This window comes from Onychostoma macrolepis, chromosome 07, assembly GCF_012432095.1.
Source record: "Onychostoma macrolepis isolate SWU-2019 chromosome 07, ASM1243209v1, whole genome shotgun sequence".
Lineage (NCBI taxonomy): Eukaryota > Metazoa > Chordata > Actinopteri > Cypriniformes > Cyprinidae > Onychostoma > Onychostoma macrolepis.
Window position 1 is genome coordinate 10,578,438 of NC_081161.1, and position 16,842 is coordinate 10,595,279.

General features: G+C 35.8%; 1 protein-coding gene across 1 annotated transcript in view; it reads left to right on the forward strand.

Annotated features, from left to right (window-relative positions):
• Positions 1-16,474, forward strand: part of galns (galactosamine (N-acetyl)-6-sulfatase) — a 40,414-nt gene extending 23,940 nt beyond the window's left edge. The window contains exons 12-14 of the mRNA XM_058783498.1: positions 2,895-3,016; positions 15,042-15,159; positions 15,950-16,474. Coding sequence (XP_058639481.1) covers positions 2,895-3,016; positions 15,042-15,159; positions 15,950-16,036 — 327 coding nt within the window. The 3' untranslated portion in view covers positions 16,037-16,474. The remainder of the gene's footprint in view (positions 1-2,894; positions 3,017-15,041; positions 15,160-15,949) is intronic.
• The last annotated feature ends 368 nt before the right edge of the window (positions 16,475-16,842 follow it).

Consider the following 16,842-nt stretch of genomic DNA (forward strand, 5'->3'; position numbering starts at 1 on the left):
CTTGATCAAATTTAAGGTCATAAAAAGTCTTAAATTGTTTTAATTATGATTTCAAGAGGTCTTAAATCTGGGTACAGACCAGAATCACGGTACAGCTTAATGTGACGATTAAACTTCAAAAGGCTATAAATAAAATATGAGCGCTGCACGTTTCAAAGTCCGGTGCTGCGCTGCTTTGTGTTCTGCCGTTACCGCGGAAACCGTTGGAAAGCGCCTCCTGCTGGCAGAGAATGAATCTGCATGTTCAATAGGGCTGTTGTTGTGAGTAGGAGGCTGTAGTTTCAGAACTGGATTTCTAGGACCATATCGTTTTTGTTTGTTTGTTTGTTTTTTAATTATTTTATTTTATTTATTTATTTTTTTGTATGTATGTATTGTGTCAGGTCTTCCAGCCAGTTCTATCAAACCTTTACAATTAATCCAGAATGTGGCAGCAAGATTAATTTTTAATGAGCCAAAAAGAATGTAAGAGAGAATGAAGAATGTCACACCTCTCTCTATTCTAATTCTATTCTTTAAAAAAAAAAAAAAAAAAAAACTAACACTAGCTTTTCTAATCTTTTTGTATTCTGTTTTCTTTTTATTTATTATACAATTAACAAAAGCAAAAAAGGCCTCTAACACTAGCTTGCTCTATTCTTTTTCTATTCTATGCGTTCTATTTATTTATTATATAGTTAATTATATAAAATCTCTTGCTACATGTACTGCGTTAGGCTAAATGAGACTTGTTATAGCACTTGCATATCATTGCTCTTTTGTTGATTTTGATTGCTTCCATTGTCCTCATTTATAAGTCGCTTTGGATAAAAGCATCTGCTAAATGACTAAATATTAGTGGCTCATACTATTTTATAGCACTTGGTATTCAATTATGTATATTATTATTTTTAAGGAATTATGTAGTTATTTAATTGTATACACTTAATTATTGTCTTAACCAACTCCTAACTCTAAACATACCCGTTGGTAACCCTCTTGAAATATTTAACCTAATTTATTTCAATATTCAATATATTCTGGTTTAAAATGTAGTTTTCTTGGAAAGAAGACTTGTGTCTGTGTGAGACTTCAGTTAATTAACCGCAGTGCTTCACGTCTGATGTGCTGTTTGTTTGCATCTGTTTGTTTGATGTTTGAATCAGGTCTCCTCTGTTGGAATAGATAGTGCTGTCCCAAAAATAGGGTCCTATGCAGTCCTAGAACTGCAGCCTCATTGGGTTGTTTTTGTTCAGACCAATGCAAAAAATCTACCCATGTTTTTACCCTGCAAACACGCAGAGCTGTAAATGTGAACTGGTGGATCGATAAGGAGATAATTCAATATAAAAATCTAAACACTAAAATGTGTTTGTATGTTATTTAATTAATATGTGACCCTGGACCACAAAACCAGTCTTAAGTGTCAATTTTTCAAAATTGAGATGTATACATCATCTGAAAGCTGAATAAATGATATATGATGTATGGTTTGTTAGGATCGGACAACATTTGGACGAGATACAACTATTTGAAAATCTGGAATCTGAGAAAAAAATCTAAATATTGAGAAAATCGCCTTTAAAGTTGTCCAAATGAAGTTCTTAGCAATGCATATTACTAATCAAAAATTTACTTTTGATATATTTACAGTAATATCAAAATTTACAAAATATCTTCATGGAACATGATCTTTACTTAATGTCCTAATGATTTTTGGCATAAAAGAAAAATCAATCATTTTGACCCCTTCAATGTATTTTTGGCTATTGCTACAAATATACCCAGTGACTTAAGACTGGTTTTGTGGTCCAGGGTCACATATAATAATTTATTGATAATTGTTTAAATTAATATAATTAATACTTTTGACTCATCCATTTTCTTAAAAAAAATGGTTTAAAGGCTGAAATGTGAAGTGTATAATTTTATAAAACTTTTTGTTTTGTGAAAACTTCTATCTGAACTGTAAATCATGCTTTTTACATTCATTTTACAGTTTACCATAGACATTGCCCTACCCTGCTCATATGGTATTAATTTTATTTGTGCAGGTCTTAAAAAAGGTCTTAAAAAGTCTTAAATTTGAGATTAAAAATCCTGCAGCAACCCTGTCTATGCAATTGTTTTGATAGAGGGAAACAAGATATAATTCTAGTGTCGGCATTATTTGCTCTTGAGACATTACTAAAATGTATCAACATATGAAAAGTGACCCGTATTGGACCACTGAAGACAGTTGGATGGAAACATGGATTTCTCATTCACATTGAATTCACTTTCTCTGGAAATGAACCATGTAGGGCCTTAAAGATACCTGAAGAAAAGTTTGTTTAGAACCAAAATCTAAAAGGATATTAAAATATCTGGTAACACTTTATAATAACTGCATGCTATGAATCATTAGGTAAGCATTAGTAAATAGTCAGGTCATCCTATATAAAGCATTGTCCCAACATTAATAGTCATTAGTAAGCAGTTTATAAATACAGCTATAAATGCCTTGTTCTTGATTTATAAGCATATCTATTACTAAGGAGATTTAAAGGCTCAGTTATCTTATTTATATATTTATTTCAAGATGCAAAAAAAAAAAAAAAAAAAACTAAAGTATTTTGCCTTTCGTAATTTGGCTTCAAATTTCATGTGAAAATTGTGATTTTGACTCTATACAAAATAGTGGATTGCTTAGTGAATAAACAGCCATGGCTTTTAATATTCATTTTCAAAACATTGACTCTATGAGTGTTTGGAATAGTCCCTTGTAATGTTACTCATCTCATCCTCTTAATTGAATTTGTTTTTAGTCTAGGTCGGTTTCAGCTGTTTATTCATCTCTAGTAAGTCGTGACTTCAGTCAGGTGGTTGTTTAATTAAGGAGGGAGATCAATGTTCTCACCTTGTTTTCCAAACAGGGTATAAACTTCTGTCCTGGTCAGGAGGTTCCTGGTGTTACCACACACACACCAGAGGAACACACCATGCAACCACTCATCTTCCACCTAGGACATGACCCTGGGGAGAGATACCCAATCAGGTAAGGGGTTAATGATTGGACACCAGATGTCAAGAACCACACGATTCAATATGAATTCAGTGCCATAAACAATTATCTTTTAGTCAAATAACCACTGTGAAGAAAGAAAAAAAAAAGATTCATCTTTCTCAAATATTTTACTTCAATTGTATTAATAATTTTTAAAAAGCTTATTTAAAAAGCAGTATAAAACATTACAGATACAGGTAAGTGCCGTGTGGTATGTAAAAATGGTTAAATTACATTTAAATGTTTTGGTATCATGGCTAACATGCAAATTGTTGCCCTCTTCTTGCTGTCAATTCCAAACCGAGAACCCTTGAGCAAATATCAAGCTTCCACATCCTTTGAAAAGGGCATGTTTCGCATGATTTGTGCAAAAGATTTGTGCCTTTATGCCAGTATTGAAAAACTGAGAGGCAGTGAAGCATCAAGAATCGTTTAGTTATTGCATTGTTATTCCCTAAATTGAAAACAAATGGAATTCTTAGTTGCCTAGAGATGTTAATTCTCTTTTAAGTTCTTTCTAGCCCAGGTCTGCACTTGATTTTCTGTAGGAAACTAAATTAGCTTTCCACTTTATTATTCTAATCCTGTTGGAGCGCACAGGTGTATTGATAGGGGCCGTATCCTCATACCATAAACCTTATTGATGGCAGATTTTATGAACAAGTAAGAAACCACGGAATCCACTGAACCAGTCATGCCATCCAAACTGTAATGAAGCACTGAAACTACATGGACACGAGTCTAGAATGAGCCCATGGTCTGTGACATGTTCGTCCATCTCGGCTCTGCACAGCTCTGTGTACATCAGGAGGGACGAGGTTCTGGATATTTGGGGTCGATAGTGAGGCACAGCTGCTGATTGATCATGCAGTCCGTAGAGGGTTTATCAAATGCGACTCTTTGTGAGCTGAAGATGACTATCTGTATTCATCGGCTGTTGGCTAGAAGTTAAAATGGCTAGATAGAATAGTTATGATGGAAACACAAAAGATATCAACTCTCTAGGGAGAACACAGACTGATCAGATTTAAATGTATGTGAGGAAGATCAAACTGATTGGTGGGTCAGCACTGGTTCAATGGCATTTCCAAGGCAAAGTTATTATATTTAGTAAACTGAAACAAACAACTAAAACAAATTCCAAAAATAAAAGCTACATTTTTCCTTTTTTTGTCTTTAATACTTGGATCTAGAGTTAGTGACGTGTCCAGATGGATGGCATGGAGTGGACCGATCCACTCCTAAAATTTCATTGGCCAACTTAGCAATAACAGGGATAACAGAAATACCATTTAATGTCTGATTTATATTAAACCTAAGTGTTCTGGTGGACCCTTCCAAGGCATCTTGGAGTGGGAATGTGCATATACAGCAGGAAATCATTTAAAACAGCCAACGGCCAGTTGACAACAGACCCCCCCGCCATATCAAACTTGTTTCTTTCTTCTCTATATCATCTGTCCTATCAGCCTCTATATAAATCCTCACTCTTTTCTTTCCCCTCGTGTTTTTTTTCTTCTTGTCTATCAACCCATTTATTTATTTGTTTATTTAGTTACCTTTTTTGTTGTTGTTGAAAGAACATTATTAATATTATTATGAATATCAAAAATAACATTTTATAAACTAGTATAAATACATAATTCCTTCAATGCTTCACACTTTAAAACATTCTGGAGGTAAAGATAAGGTTTTTTTTGAGGTGGTTATAAGGTATGTATTTGTATGTATGTTTTTTTGTGTGTGTGTTTTTCCCCTATACCTATTTGTCCGCTTGTTTAATTGTTCCCTCCTGTATTTTTTTTTTCTTTGCTTTCGTAAGCCAACACAATTGCTGCAATTGCATTCTTCTGGTACATGTCTTTTTCTCCCTTTGTTTGTCTGTTTGTTTTGCTTTATTTGCTTAAAAATAAAATAAAATAAATTATATATATATATATATATATATATATATATATATATATATATATATATATATATTAAACCTTATTATAATGAACTTTACATGGAACTTTAAACTAATGTTAATTTATTTATAACATTAATTATAATTATAATTTAATTATAATTGAAGCTCAACAACCAATTTTGGTTGTAGAGGCATTTATGGAAACATAAATATCTTGGCTCAGGATTGTCCTGGTTGAAACATTAAATATGCCCCTGACAAGTAATTTACCTTTTGTTAAGTAAAATTAATAGAAATAAAAAAAAATATATATATATACTGATAGACTAAAAAAATAACTTGTTTAAATTAACTGAAAACAAAATAAAATAAATCTAAACTAAATTAAACCCCAGAAGTATAATAACCTTGCTATGAAGTCTGTTTTGCATCTGTCGTGTTTTTTATTTATTTATTTATTTTTTGAAAGTCATGAAACTTTAATTCCTGAGGCTTTAACCCATTATTGTTTAACCCATCGATTTTTGAGGATTTTTTAGTCAATGTGTATTCTTAAACTGTAGTGTTTGTCGACACCAGCGGTATCTTATTCATGAGACTACTCTTTATACTATGAAATCTGCAGGCTTGTAATTATTCATGACGTTGTGTGAAATTTTCCTTTGAATTTTGAGTTTATAACACAAATGTCATACATTCTTATCGTAAATATGTTAGCAGACCCAGTTATATCAAACTTTGTGAATCAAATCAGATTGTTTCAAAATTGTTAAAACTTTACATGTGAAAAAAGTGTATTAATTTACAAATGATTTGTGTATGCATAATGTATTGTGAGCTTACAAAACCTAAAAACTACCCTATAAAAACCCCCCAAAAACCTAAAAATAAGCCCTGTAATTCAGACAAATTGTATTAATAATGTAATACTATATCTATTATTATTATTATTATTAATTACTGATATTTATTGTAATTCCAGTATTGTAACCTATTTATTGTGCCTTTGTGTAAAGTATTGAGTAAAGAGTATTTATAACACCAGCATGTGTTTTTTCTGCGCTGACATGACCTGCCTTTATTTTGATTTGTTGCTGTTTATTTCTTCAGTAAGATTAGCCTTTGCCCCCTCAAGCATCTTTCCCTCTCTCGTTCTTTATCTTTCCGTCTTCATCTGTCCTCATCCTTCTTTCTGTCTCTGTCTTTTTCTCTCTGTCCAGTGCACACACACACTGTATCTCTGTCTCTGTCTTTGTCATTCGCTGAGTGTTTTGGGAGGCCTACTATACTAAAGATCAGAGAGAGCTGCGAATCCATTGCTTTCAACAGAGATGCTGCATTGCAAGACAAACAGTGGAAAATCACAAGGGTTTCTGAAAGTGATGCTTCACATGAGACAAAATAATCTGAAAATGTTTACTTTTGCTGCATTGCTCTTGAGGTGCTTCAGTCTGGTGGGTCCAGTTTTCAGAAATCAAATTCACTATTCTCCCTTGATTTCAAATTTACCCAGATTTTTCCACAGCTGCCAAACATGACTTACACATTACACTCCTTCATTGTATGTCAACAAGCACTGCAAAATTAAAATATTTTCAAAATCAGTTTGACGATTTGATGAACAACACATTAAAATCTGTCTTAAAGTGCCCCTATTATGGGTTATGAAAGGTTCTATTTTTGGTTTTGGGAGTCCCCAACAACAGGTTGACATGCATGCAAGGTCAAAAAACACTTTCATTTTCTTATAATATGCATTTATTTTTACCTTATTTAATCTGCGATGATTGGTCCGATTGGTCGATTTCTTTTAAAGCAGTGTTTGTGATTGTGAGCAGTGCTGCTTTTGTATACAGCCGTTACCAAAGAACAGAAACCATTTTTAATGCTCCAACAGTGGTACCTGGTGGCAACAAGTGGGTGGGCAATATGCTAATGTTTCATTTTGACGTTAACATGAAACGGCTTAAGATTCGTTTCAATGATTCAGAATCGATTCTTTCTTTTGAGAGACAATAACTTTATACATGGTGCACTTTCAGATTTAAAACTTTGCAGGATGTTTTCATTCACTTACAGCTGTGCTACACACTGCATGAAAGGTAATTTTCAAAAATCCATAATAGGGGAACTTTAAGGAAGCTCTGTGTAATTAGGTTGCTCTTGGGTTTGTGTTCAGACTGCATGACGCTCAAGCATTTGGACAAAAATAATATTATATAATATAACAATAATAATATAATATAATATGCCAAAAATATGTTTAGTTCACCTGTGTAATTGCTCCATATTAAATAGTAACGTAATAGTAAACAGTGTGTGTGTGTATATGTATGTATGGGCCCAAAATGTCAATATTTTGTGTGGCCATCATTATTTTCCAGTACTGCCTTAACCCTCTTGGGCCTGGAGTTCACCAGAGCTTCACAGGTTGCCACTGGATTTCTCTTCCACTCCTCCATGACGACATCACGGAGCTGGTGGATGTTAGAGACCTTGCGCTCCTCCACCTTCCGTTTGAAGGATGCCCCACAGATGCTCAATAGGGTTTAGGTCTGGAGACATGCTTGGCCAGTCCATCACCTTTACCCTCAGCTTCTTTAGCAAGGCAGTGGTCGTCTTGGAGGTGTGTTTGGGGTCGTTATCATGTTGCAATACTGCCCTGCGGCCCAGTCTCCGAAGGGAGGGGCTCATGCTCTGCTTCAGTATGTCACAGTACATGTTGGCATTCATGGTTCCCTCAATGAACTGTAGCTCCCCAGTGCCGGCAGCACTCATGCAGCGCCAGCCCATGACACTCCCACCACCATGCTTGACTGTAGGCAAGACACTACTTGTCTTTGTACTCCACACCTGGTTGCCGCCACACACGCTTGACACCATCTGAAAGAAATAAGTTTATCTTGGTCTCATCAGACCACAGGACATGGTTCCAGTAATCCATGTCCTTATTCTGCTTGTCTTCAGCAAACTGTTTGCGGGCTTTCTTGTGCATCATCTTTAGAAGAGGCTTCCTTCTGGGACGACAGCCATGCAGACCAATTTGATGCAGTGTGCGGCGTATGGTCTGAGCACTGAGAGGCTGACCCCCCACCCCTTCAACCTCTGCAGCAATGCTGGCAGCACTCATACGTCTATTTGCCAAACACAACCTCTGGATACGATGCTGAGCACGTGCACTCAACTTCTTTGGTCGACCATGGCGAGGCCTGTTCTGAGTGGAACCTGTCCTGTTAAACCGCTGTATGGTCTTGGCCACCGTGCTGCAGCGCAGTTTCAGGGTCTTGGTAATCTTCTTATAGCCTACGCCATCTTTATGTAGAACAACAATTCTTTTTTTCAGATCCTCAGAGAATTCTTTGCCATGAGGTGCCATATTGAACTTCCAGTGACCAGTATGAGAGAGTGAGAGCGATAACACCAAATTTAACACTCCTGCTCCCCATTCACACCTGAGACCTTGTAACACTAACAAGTCACATGACACCGGGGAGAGAAAATGGCTAATTGGGCCCAATTCGGACATTTTGACTTCGGGGTGTACTCACTTTTGTGGCCAGTGGTTTAGACATTAATGGCTGTGTGTTGAGTTATTTTGAGGGGAAAGCAAATTTACACTGTTATACAAGCTGTACACTCACTACTTTACATTGTAGCAAAGTGTCATTTCTTCAGTGTTGTCACATGAAAAGATATAATAAAATATTTACAAAAATGTGAGGGGTGTACTCACTTCTGTGAGATACTGTGTGTGTGTGTGTGTGTGTGTGTATATATATATATATATATATATATATATATATATATATATATATATATATATATATATATATATATATATATATATATATACACACACTGTTTATATATAAATGTCTTTCATGATGCCTCTTTTTAGTTGAAAATCATGACTCGTCCCTTGTAAGAACAGAGTAACCCTCTCTTTAACCCTTTTTCAGCTTTATTTCTCTTCTGTCTCGCTGTTGTTGTTGTGTTTTTTATATCCCTCCCTTTCTTGAAGAGAGACAGAGTAATTAAACATTAATGTTGTTTCTTCTGCCTCTTCCTCTTCTCTGCTCTGCTGGTCTCAAGCACTAACTGTGAAAAAAGAAAGATTCATCCAAAAAAAAAAAAAATCAATAGCTGTGTTGAGCACTGGAGAGGAGAGAGCTGTTAGTTTGACCATCTTCATCCCCCTTATCTTTCCAGTTTACAGTGAATGTTTTCGAATAGGTCAGAACGGTCCAGATCCAAACACCAACCCCCCTCATTCTTCCATTCTTTCGCTCGTTCCTCGTCCCCTGTGAATCTGTGTCAGGCTGCTGACCGTCTGCTCTTCTGTGCACCCAGCTGGAGCGGTCGGTGCTCATTAATCTCTGTCTACACCTAAAGAGCCACTTAAGATGATGTAGAGCCTGTCTATGCACATACCTCCAGTCCAGTGGCAGACTGACAGCACAGCCCCACGTGCCCACTGTCCCCAACAAGCCTCACACTATGCACTTAGTATAGTCAAAGAAACGAGATAATCCAATGATTTAAATACATATAAAATTAAATGTATTTTATCTCATTTGATTATTTGATGATTATTTTTTTATTTTTTTTAGGGTGGGGGGAATTTTCTAGATGCAAATCAAACGACAGTGTACTATTTTTAAAGGTAAACAACCTATTTTGTCTACCTCAAAAAAAAAAGTTTAACGTTCAAATAAATTAATAGTGCTTTTGAAAAAAAATTTTTTTTAAACTTCTAGTACACTCGCTTTAAATGAAGACATCATATCAGTAGCTTAGAAAAGCTGTTTTTTCTCTTTTACCATTAAAGTTAATATGGAAATTATGAAAAGTTAATGAGCCCATTACTTGACCTAAAGCTGCAGTACAAAAGCTTTTTTAATTTTTTGTTTGTTTTTTTTGTTAAATAAATAAATGCACTGTTCAAGACTTTCATCTTGTCCCAACTGATGAATCATATAAAAACAAAGATAGAACAGCTTAAATGCAAGAAGGGAAATTGACAAAGCCTATAATACTTGTATTAACATCAGAGTGGCTTTTTAGAGATGGCAACAATGCAGTGTTAAAAGGCAATATTGTAGTAAAGCACATTCAAGTCCAGGCTGAGACCTGAATAGGTTAAGTCTGAGTCCAGACTTGATCAAGATTTGACGTCTTGGGACTTAATGAATGTCTGAACAGTTCAGACATTGTAGTAAGGAAGCAAACTGAGCTCACTTAATTAGTAATTATGCTCCTCCTCGAGTCACTTTCAGTTCTGAAAAAGGGACACATCCTGTAGTAGTAATTTAATGGCTATTTAGATCTTATTTTTATGTAAATGTCTCTATTATCATTTGTATAAGCAAATATGCAGACTGTTTGCTAACAAATCTACACTTCTGAAAGTTGAAACAACGAAAACATGAGAATTTATCATGTGTTTGGTCCAAAAAAAAAAAATGTTATGTTATGTTATGTTATGTTATAACAATAATGGCCAGTAGATGGCCAACATATTCTATGCAGCTGCATGCTTTGTAAGAATTCTTGATTTTATGCTTAGAATTGTCCATTTTTATATTTATTTATACATTATCCAAGTATTATTTGTCAAAGTTTGGAATATATATATATATATATATATATATATATATATTTTTGTAATCATTTTGAAGCGCAATTTTTGCCGTAATGCTTATGGTTATAAACTCCTATTTATTTAACTCTGTGTGATTATGCGCGAGTCTTTTACACTCTGGATGTTTTGTAGTCTCACTCCTTTATGGCTGATATATAGATTTCATTCAACACAGTTAAAAAAAAAAAAAAAAAGAAGAAGCTCTGCATTAGGACCTGTTCCTAATGCTCCTGTGGTCTGTCAATTTTGGGAAAAAAAGGGCCTTAGTGACATTAATTAAAAAATGAAAGATTATAAATACATACATTTAGAATAACATGCATCCATGAATCATGCAAATTAATATCCCAGAACGTGAATATAGTTCATTTGGATTTCACATTGATCTTAAATAAATTTTGCAGATTTTCCTGCACAATTAGCAAATATAATAGGGATTCCTTGGAAGTTTAGCTATTAGTGGCAGTGCTGTCCTGCCTGGTAAGAAAACACTAACCAAGCTAACAGTCCAAAGAAATCGTTCAGTCTACACAACCCTGCCATGCTGACCCCCATCTCACGTCGTGCCCTGCTCTGCCTGCCTGCCTGCCTGCCTTATCCCGGCCGAGAGCACTTAAGTCCCATCCTGCCTGGGGCTAATGTAGCAGGCAACTCGGGCCTCATCTGCTGCCGACAAGCACTTCAGCCCTCAATCAATAGTGCTCGTAGAACTGCTCAATTTCCACCGGGGGAATGGGGTGGGGGAAAGCAGAGAGAAAAGGCAGAGGTATTTGATTGCCTCTTCAGCTCAATTCCCTTGTCTAGCTCCAACTGTGTGTGTGTGACTTATTTTATTCATTCATTCAGTTATACTTGTTGGTGTTTTTACCATGTGAATACCGATTCGCTCTTGTTTCATTGTGTTCTCCGCATGCAGCATTGGAGAATGCTGTTTTGTGCATGCGAGTGTGTGAATCACTAATCAGTCTGGTGACACACCTGAGCAATAACCCTGCCCCCTGGGTGTCATGCATTATAAATCAAAAGACTGTATTTGCATGCATTGTTATTATTAATCATGCGTCTACAGTTGTAGAAAGGAAACCAAGGTTCAGAAAAATGCTAATGAGCTGTGCTGACTGTGAATTTTCTATTGTTTGTCTGGACTCTAGGCATAAATAAACATGTTATGGTTAATTATTGATTAAGGACCCAGGGGCATAATACACAGGACATACAGTGAAGGCGGCATACGTTTAGCAGATCGAGTGCTGAAGTGCCCTGCCCCTTGGTGCGTCTTCACGTCTATCATGAATAGAAGAACAAATGTTTCCTGTGTGTGTGATCTGAAGCCCTCTGAATTGATCCAGCATTTTACCCAAGAGGAGATGGGAATTAAAGTATTTTATTTTTGGCATGCACAAGACTCCCATCAAAAGCCCAAGGTTTTATCACAAAATCACACTCACTCAGTCTCCAAAATTTTTACAGTGATGACTACCAGGTTGTGGGGAAATATTTGAACAAGAATGTCGTCATTGAAATTTTAATGCAGAAATTTAGGCAGTGTAGAAATACACTGAAAAATGTTTTCTTTGTTTTGCATTACGGCAGCAACAAATGCGCAGGTACAGCTATCCACTGTAATTACGAAAATGTAGGGGGCTCTGCATTTCAGTTTATATTTTTACAGTGAGTTTTACTCCTGTCTCCATAAGTACGTATTAGCGTTAAATTGCGACATTATACATTATCATAAAACCCATTAAACAGTATACTTAAAGGAATCATATGTTATGCTTGAAATAGTATTCTCGGGAATTGTATGTAAAATTAGTCATTAGTCCTTAATACAGTGAATACTGATTTACATTGTTGTGTTAAAAACTAGCATGCACAAGTGACATACGACCACACAAATGGGAATGTGCATAGATCTGTTTCATGCTTGAGAGCTGCTGAGTCATTTAGTCAGAGAAATGACTGAGTAAATGAGTGTAAATGTCAGCATCATCATTTACGTCTAAATGATTGAAGTGTGTCAGGGAAAAGCTCAGTTATGGAATCCAATAGGTCTGCAAGTTTATTTCAACCGTTATTCCTGGTTGGTAGCTGCTGTAAATATTTGGCTGATGCAGCATTATGTTTCAATTACGTTTAAAGGTGCAACAGTCACATATTTAGAAATGTGTAAGTTGTAACTTGATGCTCAATTACACTACAACTAGGTTAAAATGGTTGTTCACCCCCCAAAAAAATTGTTCATCTTCGGAACACAAATTAAGATATTTTTGATGGAATCCGAGAGCTTTCTGACCCTGCATAGACAGCAAGGGAAATACCACGATCAAGGTCCAGAAAGGTAGTAGGGACATCATAAAAATAGTTCATGTGACATCAGTGGTTCAACCTTAATTTTATGAAGCTACAAGAATACTTTTTGTGCATGAAGAAAACAAAAATAACGACAGTGTTTAACAATTTCTTCTTTTGTCAGTATCCGCTGCATGTTCACGATAGTACCATGACGCTCTTGTGAACGTGTGTCGAAGACACATCCTGATAAGACTGATAAGTATATAGATTCCAAACTTGAAATGATGTGAAACAGAGTGCTGCAACAATGACACATTTTTTGTAGGTAAGCTGACTTTAGCATCGCCCCATTCCTTGACTAAAACCCAATAGGATTTTTCCATTGGCTTTTGGATGACCAAACCAGAGTTTATGATGTTGTTCATCATGATATATATATATATTTTTTTTTCAGTTGAACAACTTTTAGAGCCTAAATACAATTGCCTGTCTTCGGTCGCATGACTTCACAGTCACCACCTTTAGTCAGGCTAGATGCCATATTGAATTGAATGTAAATGAAAACGAAGCTGTGAGGGATAGACTGCAGTCATGACAATGGCATGCTCTGTGCAAAGGTTGGACCTCTCAACTTTCAAACTGTTTTATGGAGTTTTTGTGATGATGTTTTGTCATGTTGTTAAACAACAGTGCAGTCCATTGAACACGCTGTACTTCTATCCACAACTTCATTTTTATTCCTGTCAAAATTAAATATGGTACTAGCCTGACTAAGGTCTTATCAAGTACAAGTCTTCAACTACAAACTTCTTATTTTTTTTTTTCCTGAAAGCTTGAGTTAGAATAGTGCAGGAGTAACACAAAAAGCCTGTGAAAGCAGACTAGTAAGTTTACCTGTTCAGTGTGATGATGGTTAACGCCCCCAACAGCCTCTGCAGTCCCATTTAGCCTCTTCTTAGCGATCTCCTTTTTTGAGACAAGTAAATGCTTTGAAAATCACAAAGGGCTATTAGTGATGTGTTTTATGCCTTAGAATAAAATTTGAAAATATCTTTCAGTTGTGTTAACCACAGACCTTATTATCACCTTACTTTTAACCAAAAACCCTTTGACTTTTGGACGATGGAATTGGTGGTTATTATTTCCAGTCAGTCATTGATGTTGGTCAACCATTTGACAAAACCTCTTAACTGCTGATGAAAAGTATCTCAGAAGTGAAGTAATGTGTTTTGGGCAATGGGGTGAAGACACTTGGTCCAGGCTGAGCGAGAGGGGAGCAGATGTTAGCGTGCGGCTCATACCCAAATCTCCCGGGGGAAAGCAGAAGTGTAGAGACCGGAGGTGTGAGTCGGACAGCGCCTAGGGTAATTACACTAATTGACACTTCACCCCACACGTACACACCCCCTCCCCGGGGGCCAATCAGAAGGCTGCCTTTGAGAGCAGGGGACAGGCATGACACAGGTGCTGCCTGCCTTTGTATTACGGCCGTAATTGCAGCGGTGATATTTGTCTGCGTGTGTTTCTCGCACAGACACGCATTCTCTGAAGCCCATTAAGCCTACAGGTCCTATTGAGAGCAGCGTTCCTTTGAAACCATCAGGGTCCCTGTGCACTACGCAGGGGTGCGGGATGCTGTCCAACACAAATAATGAGAGGACACATGACCGCTTCTGTGGAAATGGCAACCCTCAGGGACCTGTGCGCGCGCGTGCGCGTGTGTGTGTGTGTTTTATGGTGGGATTGCCCGCCTGTCACATATTTTTCCATGCATTATGTTGTAATAACCATGCATGAGCGAATAATTAATTAAAACTATTTTATATTCAGTGCTAAGATGAGGCTGTGGAGACGGTTCTTAATTGAAGATGATGTAAACGGAGTTACTCGAGAGCAAATGTCAGCTTATTTGTTTCGAAGCAGAATCATAACTGACTGTAAACCAACTGTAAAATGTGTTTTATGGTACACGTATATGGTAATTAAGTGTATCTCACAAAAACATATCAGGGTTGGTTTTACCCCAAAATTAAATCAAGGGCATTCTAAATATATTTTCTGCATTTTGCATGAATAAAATAATGTATCTTGTAAAGAACTTCCTACTGTAAAAAGAAATCCTTTTGTTCTTTCATTACTGTAATGTGAATAAATTGTCGTTTGCCTTAAAGTGTCCAGTCTAAGGAGTACCGGGACGTTCACAGACAGGTGACTGCAGTAGTGGAGAAGCATCTGAAGGATTTGATCCCTGGAATGCCGCAGCTCAACATGTGTGACCTGGCTGTCATGGTGAGATGATTATTGCTTGATTGATACTGTTACTTGAGAATGTTTGCTTCGGGTTTTAACAGATCTAATTTAACCCTTTGACCTTCATTTTTCCATTGCTCATCGTCATATGAAATGAACACTGTTCACATCTTTTGATTTCAAACCTGCTATTAAATCAAATAAAATGGTACAATAGCTTTTTTTTCATGTTTATTTATTTATGAATGATGTTTCGGTATTGTACTGCTAGGCAATTATGTCATAAATTTTTGCACGCAACTGAATATTTTACAACATCTTTGCACGTTTTCAATCCCTTTAGTTTTCAATTAATGCTTAATTTTGCAAGCAATTATGCAAAAATGCAAGCAATTCTTTTCATTTCACTCTCCTTATTCTCTTAGTTTAATATATTTTATTTCGTTACATCTCTCTGTATTCTGTATATTTCTTTTTAGTCTCTTTTCTGTTTATGATGTACCTAAGCACCTTATGCAGCTCTACAATTTCGTTGTATTTTGTGTACAATGACAATAAAGCATACAAAATAAATAAATAAATAAACATTTTATTTTTTTAGTAAAATAAAATCAATATAAATGAGTATATACAAAAAGTATTTTATTTATTCGGTTAGTGTTTTGTTTATTAGCAGCCTTTGTAGATTTTTCTGTCACTGCAAAATTGTCTTTATTTTGTGCCATTAATGCGCTGGAAGATTGTTAGGGTCACAGTAGACAGGTGTCTTTAACAGCTCGTGGTGCAACAGCGCCCTCACGTGTTCATGTGTGTTTCTCATCCTCCTCAGAACTGGAGTCCTCCTGGCTGTGAGCGGTTGGGAAAATGTCTTAAACCCCCACAGTCAAATCCTTGGAAGTGTGACTGGCCACATTAATTTAGTTTTTCATAAGAACATTTATTAAGAAATCTCTCACAATCAGATTAAATCTGATGGATTTTTCAAAAATGATTTTTGCATTTTATGTATTGTTACTTTTAGTATTTGAAGTGTTTGATGTATTGTTGTGCATAAAAAAGGGAAACCAAATCAGATTTTGATATTGAGAAGCAGTGATTTAGTGCAGTGCTCGTTTTAGAATATCATGTGTCTATGAGTATTGTTTATAAATGGTTAAAATGGTTTATAAATTGCCTACTGACAGATACCTGGTACTCAATGGACTTCAGTTACTGACGGACAGACATTTACGAAATTACCAAAACACAATATAATCATGCACATTTATGTTTATACTAAAACATAAATCAGACTATACATGATTGTGAATCACGATTTTTTCTCAAGGGTTCAATAAAATATTTTTAAAACCGATGTGTGATTGTGCATTTAACAGAAAATATTTATATATATATATATATATATATATATATATATATATATATATATATATTTTTAAAGCGAAGTAATTGCTTGGTCTCCTGTGTAGAATAGATCTGTTTGTTTTCTCCACAACGGCTGCAAGATGCATGTCAGTGCTCCCCTCCTCCTTTATTACAGATGGAACGATCCTTTGGCTATGCAGTTGTGTATGACTATAGTAAATTATTTGTATCATTAATTATATTTATAAGAGTGTGGTAATAATAATACAATTTTAAAAATGTAAACAATGGCATCATGACATCAAGTCCGTTGAATTTAGCCCGCCTACTTCATAATCTTTTACCACGTCTAATTTA